The sequence below is a fragment of the Rana temporaria genome, chromosome 4 (genome assembly GCF_905171775.1).
Source record: "Rana temporaria chromosome 4, aRanTem1.1, whole genome shotgun sequence".
Taxonomy (NCBI): Eukaryota; Metazoa; Chordata; class Amphibia; order Anura; family Ranidae; genus Rana; species Rana temporaria.
Window position 1 is genome coordinate 234,741,008 of NC_053492.1, and position 25,501 is coordinate 234,766,508.

General features: G+C 40.5%; 1 protein-coding gene across 1 annotated transcript in view; it reads left to right on the forward strand.

Annotated features, from left to right (window-relative positions):
* The window catches only part of BCKDHB (branched chain keto acid dehydrogenase E1 subunit beta), a 237,392-nt gene that overhangs the window by 148,644 nt on the left and 63,247 nt on the right, over positions 1-25,501 (forward strand). The window contains exon 9 of the mRNA XM_040350008.1: positions 6,680-6,766. Within this exon, the coding sequence (XP_040205942.1) occupies positions 6,680-6,766 (87 nt within the window). The remainder of the gene's footprint in view (positions 1-6,679; positions 6,767-25,501) is intronic.

A 25,501-nucleotide genomic window follows, 5' to 3' on the forward strand; every position in this document is an offset into this window, starting at 1 on the left:
AAGTATTTCAATGTGTGCCGTTTGGGGAAAAATCACCCTCTTCTTTTTCAATTACATCACTCGTGCTTGCCCATTGTAACCCCAACTGACGGCATGCTGAGTATGCCGTCAGTCTGTACAGCTATGTGCCATGTAACGCTCAGCATTACTCTACAGCATTATAATCCCGCAAGAGTACGGACCGTTCATCAGTTCTTGAAAAAAAAAAACTATGGAACTAGGTACGTTACAGGGGAGGTTCACAAACTGACATACAGCATCACTTGATTGCTAAAGCCAAATTAAACCAAGGCTTGGTTTAATCTTATTGAGCATGTGTGAGATTTCTAAACAGTTGTACAAGAAGGGCAGATGTTCGGGTGGAGAAAGGAAGTGTGTGTGTGTGTATATATTGTGTGTATGTGTATATATGTGTGTGTTAGATAGATATAGATCTCTCTATCTCCTTTTTTTTTTTTCTGCTTTTAACTTTTCTGAATTACTATCAAATTCATTTGGGAATTTTCTACACAATTCATAAAAGAAAAAAATGTACTTTATCTTTTCATCTGTGCCAAGAAGCTATTGGTTGGCAGACCATTGCAATGTATTTCTTAAAAGTTGCTCTCCAGCCAGAAACCTTTTTTTCTGTTTTTGGATAAGAATGTTATTGCTGATGTGTTCCTCCAGGCAGATTTTACTTGACATCCTGTCCTGGAATAGCACAGGAAGTGAGGGGAAACCTTCCTATTGGGGTTATAAAGATTAATAAAAACAGATTTTAGCTCCTCTTCTTTCTCCCAGTGCTTTTATTTTTATGTTTCTGTTGGCATGCTTTTTTTTTTCCCTGGCCTAGTGCCCACTCAGAAAATAAGGTAAAATATTTTCAACTGGGGGGCACCACATTAAAAATGTAATGAATGTTTAGTTTTAGCTCAACTCTTGTTAATCGTAAATTGTATTATATTTGACAAATGCGTATTGAGGTGCTAGAAATCTAGTACACTTTCAGCTCTATAGCCTTAATGAGTTATTGCTCACTGCAAGGCATAAGGTGGTTTGACAGGTAGCACATGTTCGAAATAACAAATCCCTACTCCGGCAACTGGTAAACATCACAGCATTCCTGCAAACCTATGCCTCTTTGGTGAATCACTTGAAAAGCTATGAGGTTCATATTACGTACTCATTTGTGACTTTTACACAGAAGATGACAGTGATGCCTATTAATCTAAATAGAAGAAATTTAATCTTGGCACTTAATTTAACATGTATATCACAAATGCAGAAGATTAATGTGGTTCTGATTGGGGAAGGGAAGACCTTAATCTTCAGGGACATTTGGAACATATTTTATGGATATTAAAATATATTCCTGTCTGACTTGGATTTGAACTTTGCATTTTTAGGCACTTCGTTAAGTTTCCAGTTGGGTGCCTTGCCACATCTGGATATAATATTTGGAAAGTTAACCTATACTTTTGCAAACGGAAGATATGGGACAGCTTGTGGTCATGTACAATATAATCAGCCGACTTTAGGATTTAGACAGACATCTTTAAAATAAATCATTCATTTCATTGGTAGTAGTTGTGCTTGGTGCTTTGGGTAACCTTATATCCTTTGCTGTGTTTTGAGCAGAGAAGCTATCATTAGCAACTGATTGATCTCCTTTCTTGACATGGGTTCAGTTGCAGGAATCCTTTATATTTTGACTTGCCACAAGGGTCTGTGCCTCCAAATTAGCCCCTTTCTGACTTGGTGTTTGTAAAATCCAATTTAGTAGGTTCCATAGAGATTTGTCTTCTTGTTTTACACCGTATTACAGCTGTAACCTCAGCTTCAATGAAATGCATTACAAATTGTTTATCACCACATCTTCATTTTTTTTATGCGCTAGGGGAGCAAGTGCAGGAAATCATTATTCCATAACTAAAACTGCTGCACAATAAATAGATTTAAAAGTAGTTAGTCATGGGAGGGTTTTTTGGGCTTATTTTGCTAATGTCTGAAAAGGCAAACTACCATTAGGTGTTGGACAAGATGTGCTTATTATGTACATTGGAATGCATGTCTTCTATGCATTTTAAAGTGTTTTGTTCATTTAGTTTTTTATTAATATAATAATCATGTTATATACTCGCCTGTTCTGTGCAATGATATTGAATGAGAGTGGCCCTGATCCTCCTCTTATTGTGTCCCCCAGCGTGACTCTGGGCTCCTCCTCTTCTCGGTGAGGTTCCTTTTGGGCATGACCCGGCAGGCTGTGTGCATCTATTGAAACGCACAGCACGGCTTAGCCCTGTTTTTGCTCTTTGCTCTCAGTTTTTGATTCCCTTTTTTTTCTTTAAGTACACAAAACACAAGTTATGTGTTTTGCATGCGTTTTAACTAGACCCATGTAACTATGTAAAAAACATGCATATAGTATTTCACATTGTGTGTGTAATTTATATTTTGACTTTATGCAGATTATATTATATTTTACACTTTAAAGTACTATCACCGCTTGAAAAGTCAGAACCAATAAGGCCGCTTTCACACTGAGGCACTTTACAGGCATCTTAGTGCTAGAAATGGCACCTCTCCTGTGACTCCAGTGTGAAAGCCTGCAAGCGGCATCTTTGGGGCAGTTTAGGAGTGCTGTATACACCCCTGCCCATTGAAATGCATGCACAGCACTGCCGAAAAGCGATTCCGCAATGGTACCACACGGGCGCTATTAACCCCTTTGTCCTCTAGCAGAGGTCAAAAGCGGCCGGAAAGCACTACTAAAACTAGGGACACTTAACCACCGACGCCCCCACTGCCCCAGTGGGAATGTAGCCCAACATTAAAAGGGTGCTGTGTCCTGATGCCTTGTATATACAGGGTGGGCCATTTATATGGATCCACCCGGGTGGGCCATTTATATGGATACACCTTAATAAAATGGGAATGGTTTGGTTGTGCCATATCTGGGGATTGTTCCATATTAAAATGCTCCTCTGTCCTCTTGAACATGTGAATGTAGGACCCGTGGTATCTAAGTAACCAAAGAATGAGCATGCATTTCACCTTTTGACACTATTTTTATTGTCAAATGTATTTGACCTGTCTTGTAATCTGTGCCTTAAATAAATAAAGTTGTTTTTTCCAAGTAAAAAAAAAATGGGAATGGTTGGTGATATTAACTTCCTGTTTGTGGCACATTAGTATATGTAAGGGGGGAACTTTTAAAGATGGGTGGTGACCATGGTGGCCAGTTTGAAGTCGGCCATTTTGAATCTAACTTTTGTTTTTGGTGTATCCATATAAATGGCCCACCCTGTAGAACTGTGCATGCTCTCATCCATTTCTGGAGCTTAACCATTTCAGCCCTGGGAAGATTTTACCCCCTTCCTGACCAGATCATTTTTTGCAATTCGGCACTGCCTTGCTTTAGCTGACAATTGCACGTCCCTTTTTTCATCACAAATAGAGCTTTGTCTTGGTGGTATTTGATCACCTCTGGTTTTTATTTTTTGCGCTATAAACAAAAAAAGAGCGACAATTTTGGAAAAAAAGCTATTTTTTGCTATAATAAATATCCCCCAAAAAATAAAAAACCTTTTTTTTTCCTCCATTTTTAGGCCGATATGTAGTCTACATATTTTTGTTAAAAAACAAATCGCAATAAGCATTCATTTTGCGCAAAAGTTATAGTGTCTACAAAATAGGGGATAGATTTATGGCATTTTTATTGTATATTGTGTGTATGTATGTATGTGTGTGTGTGTGATATATATATATATATATATATATATATATATATATCTATATCTATATCTATATGTGTGTGTGTGTGTGTGTGTGTGTGTGTGTGTGTGTATATATATATATATATATATATATATATATATATATATATATATATATATATATATATATATATATATATATATATTATATATATATATATATATATAATATATATATAGTGGGGATCGAAAGTTTGGGCACCCCTGGTAAAAAATTGTATTAATGTGCATAATGAAGCCAAGGAAAGATGGAGAAATCTCCAAAAGGCATCAAATTACAGATTAGACATTCTTATAATATGTCAAAAAAAGTTAGATTTTATTTCCATCATTTACTCCTTCAAAATTACAGAAAACAAAATAATGGCGTCTGCAAAAGTTTGGGCACCCTGCAGAGTTAATATCTTGTACTGCCCCCTTTGGCAAGTATCACAGCCTGTAAATGCTTTTTGTAGCCAGCCAAGAGTCTTTCAATTCTTGTTTGAGGTATCTTTGCCCATTCTTCCTTACAAAAGTCTTCCAGTTCTTTGAGATCTCTGGGCTGTCTGTCACGCACTGCTCTTTTAAAGTCTATTCATAGATTTTCAATTATGTTGAGGTCAGGAGATTGTGAAGGCCATGGCAAAACCTTAATTTTACGCCTCTTGATGAAATCCCCCGTGGATTTTGAGGTGTGTTTAGGATCATTATCCATTTGTAGAAGCCATCCTCTCTTTAACTTTAGCTTTTTCACAGATGGCATCAAGTTACCATCCAAAATTTGCTGAAATTTTATTGAATACATTTTTCCTTCTACTCGTGAAATGTTCCCTGTGCCACTGGCTGCAATATAACCCCAAAGCATGATTGATCCACCCCCATGCTTAACAGTTGGACAGAGGTTCTTTTCATTAAATTATGTGCCCTTTCTTCTCCAAACGTACCTTTGCTGATTCCGGCCAAAAAGTTATATTTTAACCTCATCGGTCCACAGAACTTGTTTCCAAAATGCATCAGGCTTGTCTATATGTTAATTTGCAAAGTTCAAACGCTGATTTTTGTGGTGAGGATGTAGCAGAGGTTTTCTTCGGATGACTCTTCCATGAAGACCATATTTGTACAAGTATCTCTTTTTAGTGGAATAGTGTACCACAACTCCAGTGTCTGCCAGATCTTTCTGGAGGGATCGTGCAGTCAAACTTGGGTTTTGAATTGCTTTTCTCACAATCCTGCGAGCTGTTATGTCTGATAATTTTCTTGGTCTTTCAGATCTTGCTTTAACTTCCACTGTTCCTGATGACTGCCATTTCTTAATTACATTCCAAACAGAGGATATTGACATCTGAAAACGCTTTGCTATCTTCTTATAGCCTTCTCCAGCTTTGTGAGCGTCAACTATTTTCAGTTTCAGTTTTCTAGACAACTGCTTAGAAGAACCCATGGTGCTGATTGTTGGGGCAAGGTCAGATGAGTCTGGGCATTTAAAACCTTTGAGATTGACATCACCTGATCTTCCCAGACAATGATTGAGAACAATCCATGACACTGGCAGGTCTCAGCTTTGCAAAGGGGGCAGTGCATGCTATAAATTCTGCAGGGTGCCCAAACTTTTGCAGACACCATTTTTTTGTTTTTTGTAATTTTGAAAGTGTAAATGATGGAAATAAAATCTAACTTTTTTTTGACATATTATAAGAATGTCTAATCTGTAATTTGATGCCTTTTGGAGATTTTTCCATCTTTCCTTGGCTTCATTATGCACATTAATACAATTTTTTACCTGAGGTGCCCAAACTTTCGATCCCCACTGTGTGTGTGTGTGTGTGTATGTGTATATATAATATATATATATATATATATATATATATATATATATATATATATATATATATATATATTTTCTAATTTTTTGTTATTTGTTTTACTAGTAAAACTGCAGGGATTTGTGTTTTTATATCGGAACTGCAACATTATGGCGGACACATTTGACACTCTTTTGGGACATTGTCATTTATACAGCGATCAGAGCTGGTCTCAATAGAACATGACAGAGATCACTGATCACCAATGACGGGGAGCAGTAGCTCCCTGTCATCTTGCTAGGCAGAACAGGTAAATGCCTTGTTTACATGGGCATCTCCCCATTCTGCATCTCCTCGCCGCAATTGCGGGCTACTGGGCGGCAAATTTAAAGGGACGTACAGGTACGATCATTTGCCTGCCCCTGCCATTCTGCTGATGTAAATCATTGTGCGACAGACGGCAAGTGATTAACCCAGTAATTACTTGCCTTGAAATTAGTACTGCCTGTGGGGGCCCATGCCAGAACTGTATTAGAGCTTCAGTTGTACCTTGCATTCTACCTCAAATGAGCATATTTTGTTAAAACTCTATTTCCTTAAAGGAAGCTACTCAAGATGATAGTAGGCATAGGCTTCAGCTTTTAGGACTGGGTGGGTAATCTAATCTGAATGTTGAGATAGTCGGCTGGTAATTTTGTAACCATTGGTTAAATTTTATTTATATATATATATATATATATATATATATATATATATATATATATATATATATATATATATATATATATATATATATATATATATATATATATATATATATAATATATTAGGCACTATAAGGCTGGATTCACACCTATGCATTTTTAGTACTTTTAACATTTTGCAGATTTGCACTACAGTCCATTTAACATGGTTTCCTATGGAACACGTTTTGTAGTGCAAATCTGCAAAAAGCACTAAAAATGCATAGGTGTGAATCCAGCCTAAAGGAACATGTTAAACATTAGTTGCCTTTTTTACAGTCTCTTCGGTGCTTTCTGAATGTGAATTTGCTTATTTCAGGTTTTGTGACTGAAAAAATTATATATTATATTTCCATAAAAAAATAACAAGTCTGACATTTATTTTTCTGTTTTCTAGTCCGTAGCAAAGACTGGCCGGTTATTAATCAGTCATGAAGCTCCAGTAACAGGAGGTTTTGCATCAGAAATAAGTTCAACAGTACAAGTAAGTCCGTATATTCAAATGCTTTGTGGTCCAAATTTGAAGTTGCCTTTTGTGCAAAACATCAATACTTGATGAAATATTAAATTCGGATTATTATTTTTTTTTTTAGGGGGATGTGAGGTTCTGTGGGTCTATTAGTTTGCAAGTACAGCCTCATGCTTTGTAAGGGTCACACCCCACTGGAGCACCAACACTCTCTCAAACTCTCCTGTGAATTAAATACTATTCAAATAAATTCTATAATTTGTTGGAGAACCTTTTATAAAGCAAGTTTCATAAATGACAGCATAGCATTTTGTTATGCCCTATTACAATAGCGTTTCTTTTGCATACATTTTATTTTTTGGGGATTTTTATTTATTTTTTCATCCAGCATAATATCCTATTTTAAATAATTGTAGATTTTTTTTTTCCTTTCTTGCCTAACCCCTATGCAAAATGTTACCCTGCACAGCATTAAACAGAAGAGCTAAATTTTTGCACTAGCTGGCCACAAATACTCTAAATCCGGTGTGCTAATGGCTTGCTTATTAGATGGGAGATTCCAGTTACGGTTCATGCAAGAGGTCTATTTGGAAAAGAATAAAACGGTAATGAAATCTTACTTGTGACAGTGTTCTTTAATGTATGTAGTTGATGGGGCTTATTCACATCAAATCAGTTTGCCTAGACAAGAACGTCTGTTCATAAAAAAAAAAAAAAAAAAAGTTGCAAACTGAGTTATTCACCGGCTCATTTGCCTATCATAGATCGATGCATGATGGCACTCAAGACTGCCAGTCTCCACTTGCCATTTCAGGTGTATATTAAATGTATTGGATTTTACACTGTAAAACTTCGACTTCTTATAAGATAAGGGGTAAAGCCAGAAGATATGTATAGAGGCATGGTGGAGTAAAGGGAAAAAAATGTCTTTATGGACCTTTACTTTGTGCACTGGTCCAAATCATTTGGTGGAGGAGGGATTATGGTGCAGAGTTGTTTTACAGGGGTTGGGTTTGACCCTTTAGTTCCAGTGAAGGGAGTTCTCAAGGCGTCGGCATACCAAGACATTTTGGACAATTTCATGCTCCCAACTTTGTGGGAAACAGTTTGCACAAAGCCAGGGCCATAAAGACCTGGATGAGTGAGTTTGCGGTGGAGGAACTTGACTGGCCTGCACAGAGTCATAAACCTCAACCTGAAAGAACACCTTTGGGATTAATTTGAGCGAAGACTACGAGCCAAACGGTGACTGAGCTCACAAATGCGCTTCTGAAAGAATGGTCAAACATTCCCATAGACACACTCCTAAACCTTTTGGACAACCTTCCCTGTAGATTTGAAGCTGTTATAGGGTGCTCATAACATGCATACCCTGGCAGAATTAGATTTTTTTTAGAGAATATGAATGATAAAACAAAGACAAACAAAAACTTTCACTCATGGTTGGTGTTTGAGAGTCAACTGTGTTTACTCTTCTTAAATCATAATGACAACAGAAACTACCCAAATGACCCTGATCAAGTTTTCATACTCCAGTTCTTAATACCGTGTATTGCCCCCTTTTAACATCAATGACAACTTGAAGTCTTGTGGTATTTGTGGATGAGGCTCTTTATCTTCGCAGATGGTAAAGCTGCCCATTCCTCTTGGCAAAAAGTCTCCAGTTCCTATAAATTATCGGGCTGTCTTGCATGAACTGTTTTGGATCATTTCCATGTTGGAATGTCCAAGTTCATCCTACGCACAGCTTCCTGACTGATGAATGCAAATGTCCCTCCAGTATTTTTTGATAACATACTGCATTTATCTTGCCATCCATTTTGACTAAATTTCCTGTGCCTTTGTAGCTCATACATCCAGGGTATGTAAACTTATGAGTGTGTGTGTGTGTGTATGTGTATATATATGTGTGTGTGTGTGTGTGTGTATATATAATATATTATGTGTGTGTATATATTATAGGAGAAAAATCAGCGTACACACGATCGGTTCGTCTGATGAAAACGGTCTGATGGACTTGAACTTGTTTTAAAATGATCTGATAGTTAAAAAAACGATAAAAAAAAACAATCGTCTGTGGGCAAGTCCATCGGTTAAAAATCCACGCATGCTCAGAATCAAGTCGACACATGCTTGGAAGCATTGAACTTCATTTTTCTCAGCACGTCGTAGTGTTTTACGTCACCCCGTTCTGACCCAAATGGATTTTTAACTGATGGTGTGTAGGCAAGACTGATGAAAGTCAGCTTCATCAGATATCTGATGAAAAAATCCATCAGACCGTTTTCATCGGATGAACCGATCGTGTGTACGTGGCATAACAGTTGACCCAGAATGTTTTTTACTTTTGTCGCTGTACCTTTAGCATATATACAACGAAATAATAGTAAACGACAGACAAGAGCAAGCTGCAAAATCTCATGACAATACAGGATGTGCTTTGGTGTGTAGAGTAGTAATGCAATTACGTTTTTCAAAATACATTTACAGATGCACATTTTCTAAGAGCTTAAGTTAATCCTCCTTTTGAGTAATTGTAATTGAAAAAGCATTAGTTTAAACAAACAGTGTGTGCCATATTTAAGCACTGCAAAGCATAATCTCTTAGACAATGTAAATATTTTATTTAAAAATTGCATTAGTGTGCAGATTGTCGTATACAGCAAGATATCTAGTACAAATGTGCTGTAAGAAAAAAAAATCTTTTCTTGCTGGATTAAGTGGATAATTGTTGAGCCAAAACTGTTAAAGATTGTGGTAGATATTTCTTCTCATACATGTGGAAATAATAAGGTTTCAATAAGGAGTCCAGTTGGAGTGCACGGTTATTTTCCAGTTTTTTGTTCCATCCATACAGTGAGATCCTTTTGCCCAAAATAGGCATTTGCAGTTCCCTTCGAATTGTGTATGGCTCAGAACCTTCATGTCAAGGTTTAGTTTATTAAAACAAATATAATTAATAATCTGACAGCACAGTTAGTTCAAAGATCATTTTAACATTTAAAGCCCAACTCCAGCAAAACTTTTTTTAAAACCGAAAAACCCCATCAAATGTCTAAATAAAAAAGCAGCTTGGGCTGCAATACTCTCTCCTCCTTTGATGCCCCTCACAGTAATTCTTTTTGCCACTAAATGACTTAGTCTTCTAGGTTAGTATCACTTAACCCAAAAGTCTAAGGAAATTCCGTGAATGCAGAGTATCCTAGACCCACCTCCTGAGCATCACCATGCTGCCATGCACTCACCTTTGACGGGACGCAGACCGTGTCAGTAAACCCATTAGCAGGATATCTTTTCAGCCAAGCCTAATTGCAGTTGTAACCCCCTATTAAAACAAAGTTATCTAATGGTATTAGATCATAAAAAGCCTGACTGATATGTAATTACACTAACTTATCAGAGAATAACAATCTGTGTGATGCCAGACATGCCTATATCATAATGTACAGCAGGAGAAATGGACACGAACGTTCCTGGGCATTCATTTTTTTTCTCTATCAAATCATGCTACCATTCTGTGTATATTGGTTTTAATGTAGTCATTTGGAACTATCGATGCATTTAGAAAGTCTGGTCTTGAGGTAGTCTCCACTGAAATCTCATAAAAACACTGCTGAGAGCCATTCAGGAAATCCAGCGACATTGAAACGGCAGACCTGACTATGGTTAATCTAATTGCACTCTGCCCACGAACCAAGACAGGAGAATTTTGCAATTTAAATTTTTAATCCCATTTATTTCACTGTTTCTATTGTTTTGTTTTATTTAATAATTCTTTTATGTAAACATATTTTTCTTGCACAGTTTTTCTTTTTATTTGTTTTTATTTTTATTTAAGGCTACTTTCACGCTGGGGCCGCCCGAGCGTTGGCGCTAAAGCGGCACTTTAGTGATACTTTAGTGATACTTTAGGGGTACTTTAGTGATGTTTAAGCTGCCCTTTTCGGTCGCTAGCGGGATGCTTATAACCCCTGCTAGTGGCGGAATAAGGGGTTAAAAGCACCCGTGTTGCTTTTCAGGCGCTTCAGAAGCACTTCCCTTTCATTTCAATGGGCAGGACGTTTTGGGAGTGCTGTATACAATACACCCAAACCGCCCCAAAGATGCTGCTTGCAGGACTTTTTTATAACATCCCGCGAGCGCACCACCCCAGTGTGAAAGCACTCGGACTTTCACATTCGGGCAGCATGGGAGGCGTTTTTCACGCACGTTACAGGTGCCATTTCTAGCGCTAAAACTCCTGAAAACTGCCTCAGTGTGAAAGGGGTCTAAACGATAAGCTGAATAATTCAATGTAAATAGGAAATGGAGAATTTCTGCTTCTTTGAGGAAAGCTACCATATTGTAACGTGACACTAGATGATATATTTTTTTCTATTTAATGGCAACATTACCTGTTTATCATGAGGCTGTTAGGCCTCCTTGTAACATCTTCTGTGAGCTCCCAAACCTATCATTTTCCCCACTTTCATTTGGAATGAGCAGTGCACAATAGTTGCCATAATGACCACTGATCTGTGCACACTACAGATCCCATAATTCATTGTTTCTTCCATCTCCGGAGCAAGCAAGAGAGGGTGGCTGTGTTTTTACATAAAAGGGACAATGGACAACAAACATAGCCACCTAGAACAGAAACGGCAGCAGCAGCCAAAAAAAATTTGAAGATTTGAAGGAGGCTAAAAGCAATAGGAGGTTAACAATGCACTTGGATAGATTTTTTTTTTTTCTTTAAAAAAAGGGTTTAGAGTCAAGTCTAAATCTGCCGCACCAGGCAGGAGGGTAACTTTTTTTTTACTTTTATTCAAAAAGCTTTGTTGACATTACAAATTTTCCGTTTAAGTGTTAGAAAGCTTGTCACATAGACCACAAAATACAATGTTTCTTAGAATAGTCTAAAGACTGAGCTAATCTTCACCAAGCAAAATATATATATATATATATATATATATATATATATATATATATATATATATATATATATATATATATATATATATATATATATATATATATATATATATATATATATATATATATATATATATATATATATATATATATATATATATATATATATATATATATATATATATACACACACACACACACAAGTGTCAAATACAATCGATCCATGTAAGTATAACCCAGTTATACAGAAATTGTGTACCATATAGACAGCCAATAAAATAAACAACTGAAATCATTAGCTACTATATTCTATGAAACATGCTTGTCATCCAAAGCACTCTTATATCAAAGTGAATTTCCCCATGGAAAATAATGGAAACTCAGATGATTCGTTTCACAACCATTTATTCATATAAAAATTATTACAGCAAAACAAAAGACAGTATAAAGTGTACTGTAAACATAAAACAAATTAAACTGCACTTCAAAATACTGTACTGTACCTCTGTGTTGCAAAAGTTTTAAGGAGTCTGGGGCGCTCATATTTAAAGACTCTGTGTATACTGTATGTAGAGTAAAGCCGCTTGTGTACAGTATACATCTCTGTATGTGGCCAGAGGTTGGTGCTTATCTATTTAAAGCCACTCTGTATACAGTACTGTATGTTCAGTAAAGCTGCTAGTGTACAGTACAACGCTCTATGTGGCCACAGATTTGGCTCACAGCACTTCCCAGAGATTTCGGGAACTAATGACATCACTTCAGGTACGCCCATCCCTGTTAGGAGTGTCTCCAGGAAGCGCTGGTGTGACGGTATCGGTATGATATCCCCGTCAACGTTCCCTTCTTCCCATAACGAAAATCACCCCAATAGTCCACGAGGAGGGATATCCCTGGAATCGCCCAGAAAGCCACACATGAGACAAGCTTACTGCTTGAACAACACAGACTTTAATGTTATATCACACAGCTTATATGTCATTTCCAAAACTGTTACTATGACAAATCTCCGCCCCCCTCACACTGGGGCTTCCATACAGATGAGTAGGTAGACACGACGGGGCCGATGCTGAAACACATTTTCTTTAGACAATTACATCAATGACGCTGAGCACTAGCTGTACTGAATACATCAACCAGACCGCTCGACCCCGCATATAGAGAGATAATTACCACAATGAAGCAATCAGAATAATTAACACAAGCCACTTAAACCCAGCTCTCCTTCCCACAACACAATAGATCAATTAACCTTTAGAAATAGTGAGGGGACATTAGCACATCAATAACCTGGCTAGCAGGGAGCAGTAAACTGAGACATATAGGCAAATGTATCACAATGGCCCCCCTTTTGCTCCCTGCTCCGGCAAACCCGGTTGGACCTTCCCTGGTCCAGTAGGGTTGACGGGTTCAGAGCTATTAGTCAGAGGTTAACTCCGTTTGGCATGACTGACCTCCCTTGGCAACTGCTTCAGACTCAGGTATGTCACCGGGTCGTCAGATCACACGCCGGTCAGTCCCCAAGTCTTTGTGCGATCTGCAAAGTCACCAGAAGTCAGTGTGAAGACAGCGAATGGGTCTGTGCGCCGCCGTCTAGGTGTCCCGCTATGGGAGGGGGCAGGTTATGGCTCTGAAGTGACAATCCCAGGAGATTCATAAAAAGAAAAAGTTATATTTGTTGAAATGCTGTAGCACTGGTGCTCAGAGTCCGGGGGGGGAGGGGAATCAGAGCCCCATAAGGTCAGCCACCCCCTGCTCCCTCCGCAGCCGCCGGTTCTCCTCTTGGAGCTTCTCCAGCTCCATCTCCAGTTCATGCTGCTGTGACCTCAGGTGGTTGTTCTCCTCCTCCATGCGGCTTATGCACTCCTCCAGCTCTATGTACTCACGGATCAGCTCCTGCTTGCTCATGTCCTGCAGGCTCTCCACGTGGTCCTTCATCATCAGGAACTGGGTGGTGGTGTAAGGGGCCACCGGTGGGCCCTTGGCGAACATCTCGGCACGCATCTGGGACGCCCGCTGCGACTCCCTCTCCTCCAGTCGCTTCTTCTCCTCCCAGGTCAGCTTGTTATACGGCTTCCAGGACCTCTTCTTCTTGAAGGGTGGCCGGCGGTGCCTCTTTCTGCCCAGCTCCCTCCAGGGCCCCTCCGGCTCAGGGCTGTCGCCCATGACCAGCTGACAATGGTGTTCCCTGTTGTCCGTAATAACAGATTGTACCATGAGGGCTTCGTAAGGGGTGCCCAATGGTTCTTCCTGACCCAGCTCCTTTGGATCCCAAGCCGAGTCTACACAATGGGCTGCTGCTGGTGGGCGGTACCCAGGTTGAGACCAATTTGACCTGGTGTTGTCATTCATGGGGCAATTCTGCTTGAAGTGACCCAGCTGTTTGCACCGGAAGCAGCGTTGTTCGTTGCCCTCCTGGCGATGATAGCGAGGGCTAGATGTCACCGGTCTGTTAGGAGGTTGGTATCTAGCGGTTGGTGGGTGTGAGGGCACCGTTTGTGGTGGAGGTTGTTCCTGTGGTGTGACCTGGTTCGTCTTGCGAGTATCTGCATATTCATCCGCCAACTTCGCGGCCTCTGGTAGAGTCATGGGCCTGCGATCTCTCACCCAATCTTTGACGTCCGTCTGGATGTGATTGTAAAATTGCTCCAGGAGCATTAGTTGCAAAATGTCCTCTGCGGTGGTGGCCTGGCTGCTGTTAGCCCAGTTAGAGGCCGACCGGGACAATTGGCATGCCCATTCCGCATAAGAGTCTTTTGTGGTTTTGCGTGAGTCCCTGAACTTCTGTCAGTGGGACTCTGGGGTTACTGCATAACGAGCCAGGAGCACTTCTTTAACCCGGGCGTAGCTATGAATATCCTGATCTGGCACGGTCCGGAAAGCATCAGAAGCTTTGCCTGACAGTTTGCCTGACAATATTGCAACCCAGTCTCCTCTAGCTATTCGGTGCAGGTTACATTGTCGCTCAAAATCCGCCAGGAAGTTATCAATCTCACAGTCCTTTTCATCAAAAGCTTTAAAAGCGCTAAACGGAATCTTCCTTGCGTCTGCTGTGCTGTACTCACTGTTTGGAGAATGTGCGGCTGCTTGTTGGACTGCTGCCAGTTTTAACTGTAGTTCTGCGTCCCTTATTTGTTTATCCTTCTGTAGCTCCGCGTCTCTTATTTCTTTAGCCTCCTTCGCTAACAGGTCCATCACTTTCAGTACCACATCTGGCGTTGGGTTCGGGCCGAACCACGCTAGCTTCTCTCTCATTAGCTTGTTGGCTGGCGATTCCTCCTCCTGAATCACTGGTGTCTCCATCTCTTGTACTGCTGGCGTTGCTGCAATCCCGTCCTCCTGGTCTAGCTCCATTGATTCTGCTATGATGACCCGCTTGGTTTTGTTGCTAGCAATCCTTCCACGAACTTCCAGTAGTTCTTCCAGTGTCTGCTTGGAATCCGGGTGTGAAGGGGAATAGAAGGGAAGATCCCGCTGCTGCCAACCAATTGTGACGGTATCGGTATGATATCCCCGTCAACGTTCCCTTCTTCCCATAACGAAAATCACCCCAATAGTCCACGAGGAGGGATATCCCTGGAATCGCCCAGAAAGCCACACATGAGACAAGCTTACTGCTTGAACAACACAGACTTTAATGTTATATCACACAGCTTATATGTCATTTCCAAAACTGTTACAATGACAAATCTCCGCCCCCCTCACACTGGGGCTTCCATACAGATGAGTAGGTAGACACGACGGGGCCGATGCTGAAACACATTTTCTTTAGACAATGACATCAATGACGCTGAGCACTAGCTGTACTGAATACATCAACCAGACCGCTCGACCCCGCATATAGAGAGATAATTACCACAATGAAGCAATCAGAATAATTAACACAAGCCACTTAAACCCAGCTCTCCTTCCCACAACACAATAGATCAATTAACCTTTAGAAATAGTGAGGGGACATTAGCACATCAATAACCTGGCTAGCAGGGAGCAGTAAACTGAGACATATAGGCAAATGTATCACAGCTGGGATCCACCATCGCCCACAAATCTCTGGCCACATACAAAGCTGTACTGTATACTGCAAAACCAGCGGCTTCACTGTACATATACACAGCGGCTTTACATGGATGAGCAGCAGACTCTTTCACATTGTGAGTGTTATTCACTCACAACGGCCGCCTTCTGTCGGATCGGCTGACATGCACATGGGCCGAATGTCGGATGTTTTTTTATTGAACCGGCCAATGTCTCCCGACATTCGGACCATGTGTACTAGGCATAAGAAAATGATTGTACATCAAAGTAATTTGTTTGCCTACTAGTGTATTTACGAAGGAGAACCCCTCTTGCTAGGTGGAAATTTATTGGAATGGAACAGCCACGAAAACCAGAGGGGGAAATCTGCTGGTAGATACTGTGCAAGCATAATTGGGTTTAATACTATAAAGTAAAACATTTTAGGGCATTTCTTAACTTTTTTTTTATTTATTTTTTTGGGCAGCCTCACGAATAGTTAGACATTCAGAGCATTTACACATGTTATTCCACACGGACTCCTGCTCCGTGAACTGCACCCCCAGTTCAGCCTCCCAGGGGGACATGTATGGCAGTTTATTTGTGTTATGTGTAGAGATGATACTTCGATATAAAATCAAGATAAGTCCCTTCTCTCTAGGAATAATATGAAAAATATATTCAAAGGTTGTATGAGAAGCTGATGTGGAGGGCATTTTAAGTGCTGAAAAAGTGACAAATTTGCAAATAACGGTAAAATTTCGAGTTAGGAACAGTTTTCTGAGTTTGAAGTTGGGAGAAATAAAACCTGGCCCCTGCTAAAAATTGGATAAATTCACCATATTGTGATCCCTCGACCAATGAAAATCATTAGTGTGGCAAAAGGCAAGTTTAAATCTGAGATTGCCTAAAAAGGAGGGCCAGGGTGACATTTAGATAGAAAAGATAGTTTAATTGTATATAGGTCCCAAAGTTTGAGACTGGGTTATCAAAGTATTACAGGTAAAAATATCTTTAGAGGATATAGAGGCAGACCATAATAGTCTGGATAAATCGGGTATTCTATAGGGGCCTGTTCAAATCGAATCCAAGGAATCTTGGAGTTTTTAATATTCCATTGAGATAGTCTACACGCTTGTCAGACTTTTTTAACCACGTCATTATTGTCCACTTTTAACCCCTTCGTGCCCAGGCCAATTTTTAGCTTTCCGCACCAGTACACTTTGAACGACAATCACTCAGTCATTCTACACTGTACCCAAATTAATTTCTTTATCATTTTCTGAGGCAGATAGAGCTTTCTTTTGGTAGTATTTAATAACAATTGGGGTTTTTAGCTATATAAATGAAAATATACCACAAACTTTGGAAAAACATGTTTTTTTTTGGTTCTGTTATAAATGTTTACAATTACATAATGTTTCTTTATAAATTAAGGCCAAAATTTACTGTATTTATCGGCGTATAACACGCACATGCGTATAACACGCACCCTAAATTTAAGAGGAACGTTTCAGGAAAAATACTTTTCCACAGCCCCCTGCGTATAACACGCAGGAACAGTTTAACCTCTTTTTCTGGGTAAAAAAGTGAGTGTTTATACGCCAATAAATACAGTATTTTGCTACATTTATTTGGTCAAAATAACCCATGACTTGTCGTTAAGGTTCCCCTAACGAGATGGTTCCTGTAAGGACTGCGCAGGCGCAATCCTTGCTGAGGGAAATCTCTGAACCTCGGCCGGCATCCAGGCTCATTCTTTAACATCCCCGTGGATTGGAGGATGTTAAAAAAAGAGCCAGGAGGCCCGAGCGAGCGGAGCGAGTTTATCCGAGCGAAGCCCTGGATGCCGGCCAAGGTTCGGAGATTTCCGTTGGCAACGATTGCGCCTGCGCAGTCCTTACAGGAACCGTTTTGTTAGCCGGAACCATATCGGCAGATCAACCCAAATCAATTCATATTATCTAGTCTGTGTGAAAGTTAAAAATGCCTACAAACTGTGGTAGATATAGTTGAACATTTATCATTCTTGATGTACTGACATCTAATTTTTTTTAAGGCCCTAAAATACCAAGACAGTACAAATACCCTCTAAATTATCCCTGTGTAAAAGTAGACAGTCCAATGTATTTTGAAAGATGCATGGTTCGTTTTTTGAAGTTAGAATTTTCATTTTTTTTTTTTTTTTTTAATTAAGAAATTAAATAAAATGTTTGTTTTTCGCATTTATTTTATTAAATTTTTTACTGTCACAGTATGCAATATGTAGCAAATATAGTTAAAGCAGAGCTCCGCTCTAAAAAAAATAAATATTAAAAGCCAGCAGCTACAAATACTGCAGTTGCTGACTTTTAATAAATGGACACTTGCCTGTCCTGAAGTCCAGCAACGTCGGCAGCAGAAGACGAGCAATCGCTCTTCTCTCTGCTGCCCCCACTGCCATCATCGGTGAGGGAATCGGGAAGTGAAGCGTTGCGGCTTCACTGCCCAGTTCCCTACTGCACATTCGCGAGTCGCGCTACGCTGTCCTCGCTGTTCCCCGTTGTGTTCTGGGAGCCGTGTGTTTCCCAGAACACAACGGTGGGGGGATAGGGGAAGACTGACGGTGGTCCCTGCAGAGTCTATGCCCAGGAGGGGGGGGGAGAATCCGATGAGTGGAAGTTCCACTTTAGGGTGGAGCTCCACTTTATCGTTCAAGTTTCCACACAGTGGAGCCATACAGAATGATCACCTTCTAACAGGAATTCGGATCACGGCAGCATAAAAGGAATGTGGAGGAGGCTGAGCGCAATAGGAGGTACTTTTTTGAGTTGGAAAAGCTTCAGTCAGATGTGGTTAAAGAAAGCCTGAGCTCTTAAGAAGCGGGTTAAATGATGCGAACCATCATTCAACCCAGGGGACGGAGGACAACTAATGGCAAAAGAGAAGTACTGTCAGGTGGGAGCAGATCTGAATAAAGTTAATCATTGCACCAAAAGATGTTTATTTACTATGCTAGTCATTTCTTTGTGTTATATTTTTTGGCAGAGTCCTTCCCACCAGCCCTTTTAAGGATAACCGCTAGCTACCATGCTGGGAGTGCGCTCTCAGCACAGTAAGTGTTTTACACAGGACCGCATGTATGCGGTCGCTTGGCGTGAAGGCCCACATGCCGGGAGGCTGCATATGCATTCGGCCTGTGTGAAGAGGTTAAGAATCCATTCTGGTGCCGTAAATAGAAGTCCTTCAAAAACTTTGCTAGAGACCATTCTTGCACGCACGAGTAAGGATACCTGTCTGTGCTTTACTGTTATATAACTTTGTATTTGTGTCATTTAAACAAGTCACTAGACACTTTCGTCTTACAGAGCTGCAGGACATTTAGCCAGGGATATATAAAAGAAATGTTGTAACCATTATCATAAAAAGCGGGTAAATTGTTATTTCTAGAAGTAGCAAGGGGTCTTTGTTTTTTTTACTGTTGCGCATATTTCTCTTGTACCATTGGGACACTTAACAGTAGTTTTATAGAACAAAAATGACTACAAACTGAAAACAGCTGTATCTTCAACAGACGGTCTTCTCCTGTAGATCCATTTGTAGTACTGTCTGCCCTTTTATGATTTGGGTCTTGGCGCGTTGATTAGTGAAAATAAAGGATGAGAATATGTTCATTTTGTTATGCATTTAAAATTCTATTTCTGTCTAACCTTCCATCAGTATCGGTTAATATTTTCTAACAGACATGTGATGGGAGGACTAAACACAATTCATTGAGGACACTTTCACACTGGGGCGGGGGGAAATCGGCGGTAAAGCGCCACTATTTTTAGCGGAGCTTTCTTGTGGCCAATGAAGAGGTTAATAGTGCCTGTAAAGCACTGCTGCTGAAGCGCTTTTCAGGTGCTTCAGCGCTGCCCATTGATTTCAATGGGCAGAGGCGCTTTAGAAGCGATGTATACAAATATTAAGATTTTATTCGCTTACTGGATGATGGCAGCCCAAATCCCAGCATTACCGATCTAGAAGTCAGTGACAAATAAATTCTACAATTCTTGATGTGCCACAGGTTGTGGCTTTTAAAATTTTATGAAGCACATTTTTATTTTTTGAGAGTTTTGGTTCCAGGCTGGCTGTCTCCTATTCAGTGACTAAATTGAAAGCCTGATATTGAAACCATTCAAGGGGCTTAAGCCTCATACATACGATCGGACTTCAATTTGACTTTTCCATGGATTTTTGTCTAAAGGGGCGTTGGCCGTGAATTTGGTATGCATACACACGGCAGAACATTTTCAGCCAACATTCACCAAATCACATGGTTTTTCAGCTCTTTACCGCCACCCTTTGGGCAACTTCTGCTATTGTCTGATGTTTAGCATTGGTTCTGAGCATGCTCGTTTGAACTTTGGATTTCAGGCCGATTGACTTGTGTACACACGATAAGATTATCCTCCATCGGACATTTGTTGTTGAGAGAATGCACAGCGAACATTTGTCCGTTGAAAAACCGAAAACAATTGTCCGATGGCGCATACACACAGTCGGATTTTCCGATAAAGAATGTCCGTCTGATCGTTATTTTAGCCTAGGTTCACACTGCTGCGAATTCAAAATCGCGGTAAAATGTGCGATTTTACCGCGATTTCGCGGCTGCGATTTTGCCGCGATTTCGGCCGCAATTTAATGTAAATCGCGGCCCGAAATCGCAAAAAGTAGTACAGGAACTACTTTTTGAAATCGCAGATGCGGCGTCGCACTGATTAGGACAGTGCCATTGCCGACAATTGCTGCCGATTTGAGATGCAATTTGACATGTCAAATCGCATCTCAAATCGTTCCAAATCGTACCCAGTGTGAACCAGGGCGAAAAGTCAGATTGTGTGTATGGGTCTTTAGAAAGAGTTTTATCCTCTGACAATTCTCCAGGCATTTTGTTTTTTTCTTCCTTGTGTGTTCCAGTATCTACCTAGAGTCCTCATGTTCACTGATGCAGTGCAGTAAGACTGGTCCATGGGAGTACGGGAGGATCCTTCATTGGGCCACATCTTGGTGGGCCAAAAGTCACTAAAATGATTAACAGCTGCTGCCTGGCTGCGTCCCACGGTCCCTCCTTTCTCTGCTGTGCCTGTATATTCACATGCATACATGTGCTTTTTCAGCTTTACATGCAGTAATGCAAGGACATTGTCTTCCTTCTAAAAGGCGTTCTATTTAAATTGTGCAAACACTCGGCACAGGGCAAAGTATACTTTATGCCCTTGGAAAGGTAACACATTAGTTGCATCTGATTATGGCTGCATAGGGTGTGCTATTAGAAAGTATAACTTACTAGTTGTACTGGACAAAAGATCTGGGGCCACAAATGTCTAAAGCCTAGTACACACCCAGCAGCGCTAAACATTTTTTTTTACTAACCATGCAATGTTGGTACAGGGATCCCCCTGTGGTGCTATTATGTTCTGACGGGGGGCGAAACTGCACTCTCCGCCATTGGCTGAGAGCGCTGATTAGGAGCCAATTGGCAGATCTTATTCAGTCACACCCCATCAACAGAAGGCGGCTGAGCGGCTTTAGACTTGGATTTGGAAGACATATGTAAATTGATTTAGCAGAAGTAGAAAGCCAAAGGTGAAACAATAGATTATGAACTTACAGCAGACAAAGGCATCTCTGACCACACAAATTTATTGTGCATATGTGAGAAAAAAAACACATTTGTCAGACCCTGTTGGTGTGGAAAGCATAAGAGAGTAGGACATTACAGATTTGACAGATGCAGTGCTTAAACAAGGCATATACGATTACCGTTGTGGAGGCATGTCTGAACATGAATTGGGTTACATTCAGAATGGCCTCACACTCGTGTCTCTCACCACCACCTATAATTTACTCTAACCATGTCTGTTCAGTCACCAAGTTGCTGACATACAAAGTTGACGCTGAAAATTATCTTAGGAATAGTGGAATGCATTTGTAGGCCGACCAGGTGCTGATCCTGCCTCAAACAGTCATTTTTTGCCAGGCTTTGATCTCTTTTGTTTAGCAGTTTTGTATTTTCTGTTGATGCACCTCTTTCCTTTTCTCTACTCGATGACATTTTAGAAGACTTGTGAGAGCAGTGCTTTGGTAACACATCACACACTACTAACAGGCCTGCCCCTGTGCAGTGTGTGTACAATTTTAGTAGCAAGTCTGTAAATTATGTTGGTACGTGACCTCAAACTAGGCCTTATGACAGATAAAAAAAAAAAAAAGGATTTGCTTTCACCTTGCAGCCTATTGATCTGGTGATGGCATTTAGGTTTGGGGGATCAGCCTTTCAGGAAACCGATTAACATATCAAAGCTCACAAACATACCACATTTGGGCTCAGTTTCAGAAAATGTGTTATTGCCTCAAACAAGGCTGCAGGTTGTCCACTTCTGGATGACATTTCTGTGTTACATCGTGATTGATGAAGGTTGACCAGGAAATAACATCCTAAAATGGGGAACTGCTGCTGGAGGACTTTTGTGTCTTGTATCTTTGCTTGGTATTCATAGACTTTGGCATGGCATCAGTAATGACTGGAGCACGTCACTGTATTAAGGTTATAATACCCAGGGGAAAAAATTGCTCAACACTTGCTACTTTACGAAAATCGAATTAATGAGCTCTAGCCAATTAACATGCAACATTGCAAATGTTGAATTATTTTGCAGCCAACAGGTGGTGCTTCGTGCTCTTCGTCACATAATGTGCTTGTAAATATATTCAGCCACAAGTTGGAGCTCTTAGCTCATTTTCACACGCATCAGAGTAGTGCAGGGCCCATCTAGGTGGTTGGAAAAAGGATCATTCTAGAAAGTTCTATATAGTTGCAAGTGGTTGACCCTTAAATTGATTTTAATATTCTTACACAAACTTTTTAGTAAATTCATTATTGAGATTATTTTAGTCGACTGTTTCACTCCTTAAAATAGATGGCTGCCCAGACTGACAAATTAACATCATTAACTGACCTTCAGAATTGAGAGCATGACCCCAAATATAAATTTTACTGCAGGCCAGAAAATGTTTTTTGTATTTAGTTAAATTTACTTAAACTTTTTCTTTGCCTGGTAAGGATACAGGTTTTTAGTGTTTTTATTAATCAGTCAATTTATAACATTATAGGCTTTTCCAGTTCACTTTTAGAAGAAATGTACGCTTCTGACCCCCAAATCAATTGCACCATTCTTACAATGCCCTGGGATACAGTTTATTCATTTTTTGTTGGTCCATTAATAAAATAAGTTTAGGCTTTTATGTTTCTCTGATCTAAAAAGATAGTTGTTGGCTGCCCCACCTTGTGTCTCTTCTTTTCCTTCCCGGATACCTATCACACACAATCAGCCAAATCATCAGCACAGTCTCCTGCAGCTCCCAAGGAACACATATGCTGGCTGCTTTTTATTTGCACTGATGATGGGAGGATAGGGGTCAGGTGGTCCTGTTTTTTTTTTTTTTGCACTTTTGTTGCTGCTGCCAAGCAATGCAGGTACATGCAATGAAAAAGATGAATTGTAGTTGCAGCCTGACAGCAGCTGTCTACAGAAGATGTTGTGCACAGTAACAGGTGATGGGAATGAATGGGCAGGGGGCCCTGGAGTAGGAATGATTGACCCAGAGAGGCAGACAAGACCTTGAAGGGTACAATGACAAAAATAAATGAGTCCTCAATCGCAGACCCCTAGTTCTGTTTTTGGGATTTTGTCAGCAACCAAACTAAAAAAAAATTGCTGTTTTATAAAAAAAAAATATTTATTAAATTATTAAAAATACATTACCTTATTTAAGAACCACACAGGGCTATATTCTGGCCTGAGAACCATTATACAGATGTATACAGATGAATTTGATACTTTCCAATATTACATCTCTTTTTATGGGATTTTGATATTCAGCAGATAGCTTGCTTGGGCATTATACATCCAACGCGTTGCTAGATTTATCAATGAATCCCTTCCTCAGGGATAATTGGATGCCTCGCTGAAATATCAAAGAAAGCTTGTAATAATATCTATGCATTGTCCTCAAAATTGATTCAAAACAATTGAATCACAATATACTTACATTTATAGCGAGATGTATTCCCACGTCTCATAATGTCTGCTTATATCAACCACCACTTGCTTGCGAACAAGGGTGATCTCATGCAAGGATAGGGATTTAGCATAAATGAGCCTTGAATGAAAAAATCTCTTTAACCACTTTAATACCAGGCACCTACCCCCCTTCCTGCCCAAGGCAATTTTCAGCTTTCAGCGCTGTCGCTGTTTAAATGACAATTGCACGGTCATGCTACACTGTACCCAAACAATTTTTTTTAGCATTTTGTTCCCAGAAATAGCTTTCTTTTGGTGGTATTTGATCACCCCTGTGGTTTTTTATTTTTTACTAAACAAATAAAAAAAAAAAAGACAGAAAATTTTGAAAAATACGTTTTTCGTTTGTTATAACATTTTTTAAATAAGTACGTTTTCTCCTTAACTGATGGGCACTGATAAGGCGACACCGATGTGAGGTGGCACTGATGGGCGCTGATAGGTGGCACTGATGGGCACTCATGGGTGGCACTGAAAGGCTTTACTAATGGGTACTTATGGGTGGAACTGATAGGCGGCACTGGTAGATGGCACTGATAGGCATCCCTGGTGGCACTGGCAGGCCTTGTGGACGGGCACTGATTGGCGGCTGCCTGGGCACAGATTGGCAGTCCCTGGTGGTCTAGGGAGGACATACCTGGCGGTCCAGTGTGGTGGCCATCCTGGTGGTCCTGGGCAGGCATCCGATCAGAACATACTGCCCCTGTCAGGAGAGCAGCTGATCAGCTCGCGTCTGTCAGATCAACGGCTCCTCCTGGTTACATCATGATCAGCCATGATTGGACACGGCTGATCATGTGGAGGCTCTTTACCAAGATCGGTGGTGTGGTGTGTCAGACTGACCGCACCACCGATCGCTGCCAACATCATATGACGTCAGGATAACAGAACCACTTTGCCGCCTCCTTTGCATTATATTTTAAACCTAGAAAGGTCCTAATCTTTCACCTATACATTTTCATCAAAAGGGAATGTTGAGGAAATCGAGCTGTATTTCAGTTTATTCCTGCACAGGTAAGAGTAATCAAGCGTTTCCTGTCCTTTTGGCTGCTCTCTTGGATCATTGTCAAGGAAGCTGTTTAGTAACTAATATTCTGGTTTAGTTAGATTAAAGCGGTGGTTCACCCTAAAAACGACTTTCCCCTATTACACTGCCCCCCCACATTACAATACGATTATGCCTATAATTTTTTTTTTTTTTGCTGCTGTACATACCTGGGTACAGCTATTCACCCGTGTCCTCCGGGTTGCTAGTCCCGCGGGAGTGGGCGTTCCTAACATGGCGGTGATTGACGTTTTGACAAAAAACGAGCTCCCCCCCGTCGCGTAAGCCGCGTCACGATTGGCGAAAGGAGCCGAACGGCGATGCGCAGTATAGCGCCGACTCGTCGTTTCGGCTCCTTTCGCCAATCGTGACGCGGCTTACGCGACGGGGGGAGCTCGGTTTTTTGTCAAAACGTCAATCACCGCCATGTTAGGAACGCCAACTCCCGCGGGACTCGCAACCCGGAGGACACGGGTGAATAGCTGTACCCAGGTATGTACAGCAGCAAAAAAAAATTATAGGCATAATCGTATTGTAATGTGGGGGGGGGGCAGTGTAATAGGGGAAAGTCGTTTTTAGGGTGAACCACCGCTTTAAAGTCTTGATGCATTCCGATATGTAAAAATTTAATTCATATATATTTTTTAATTGCATGGTAGTTGCTGAATCCAA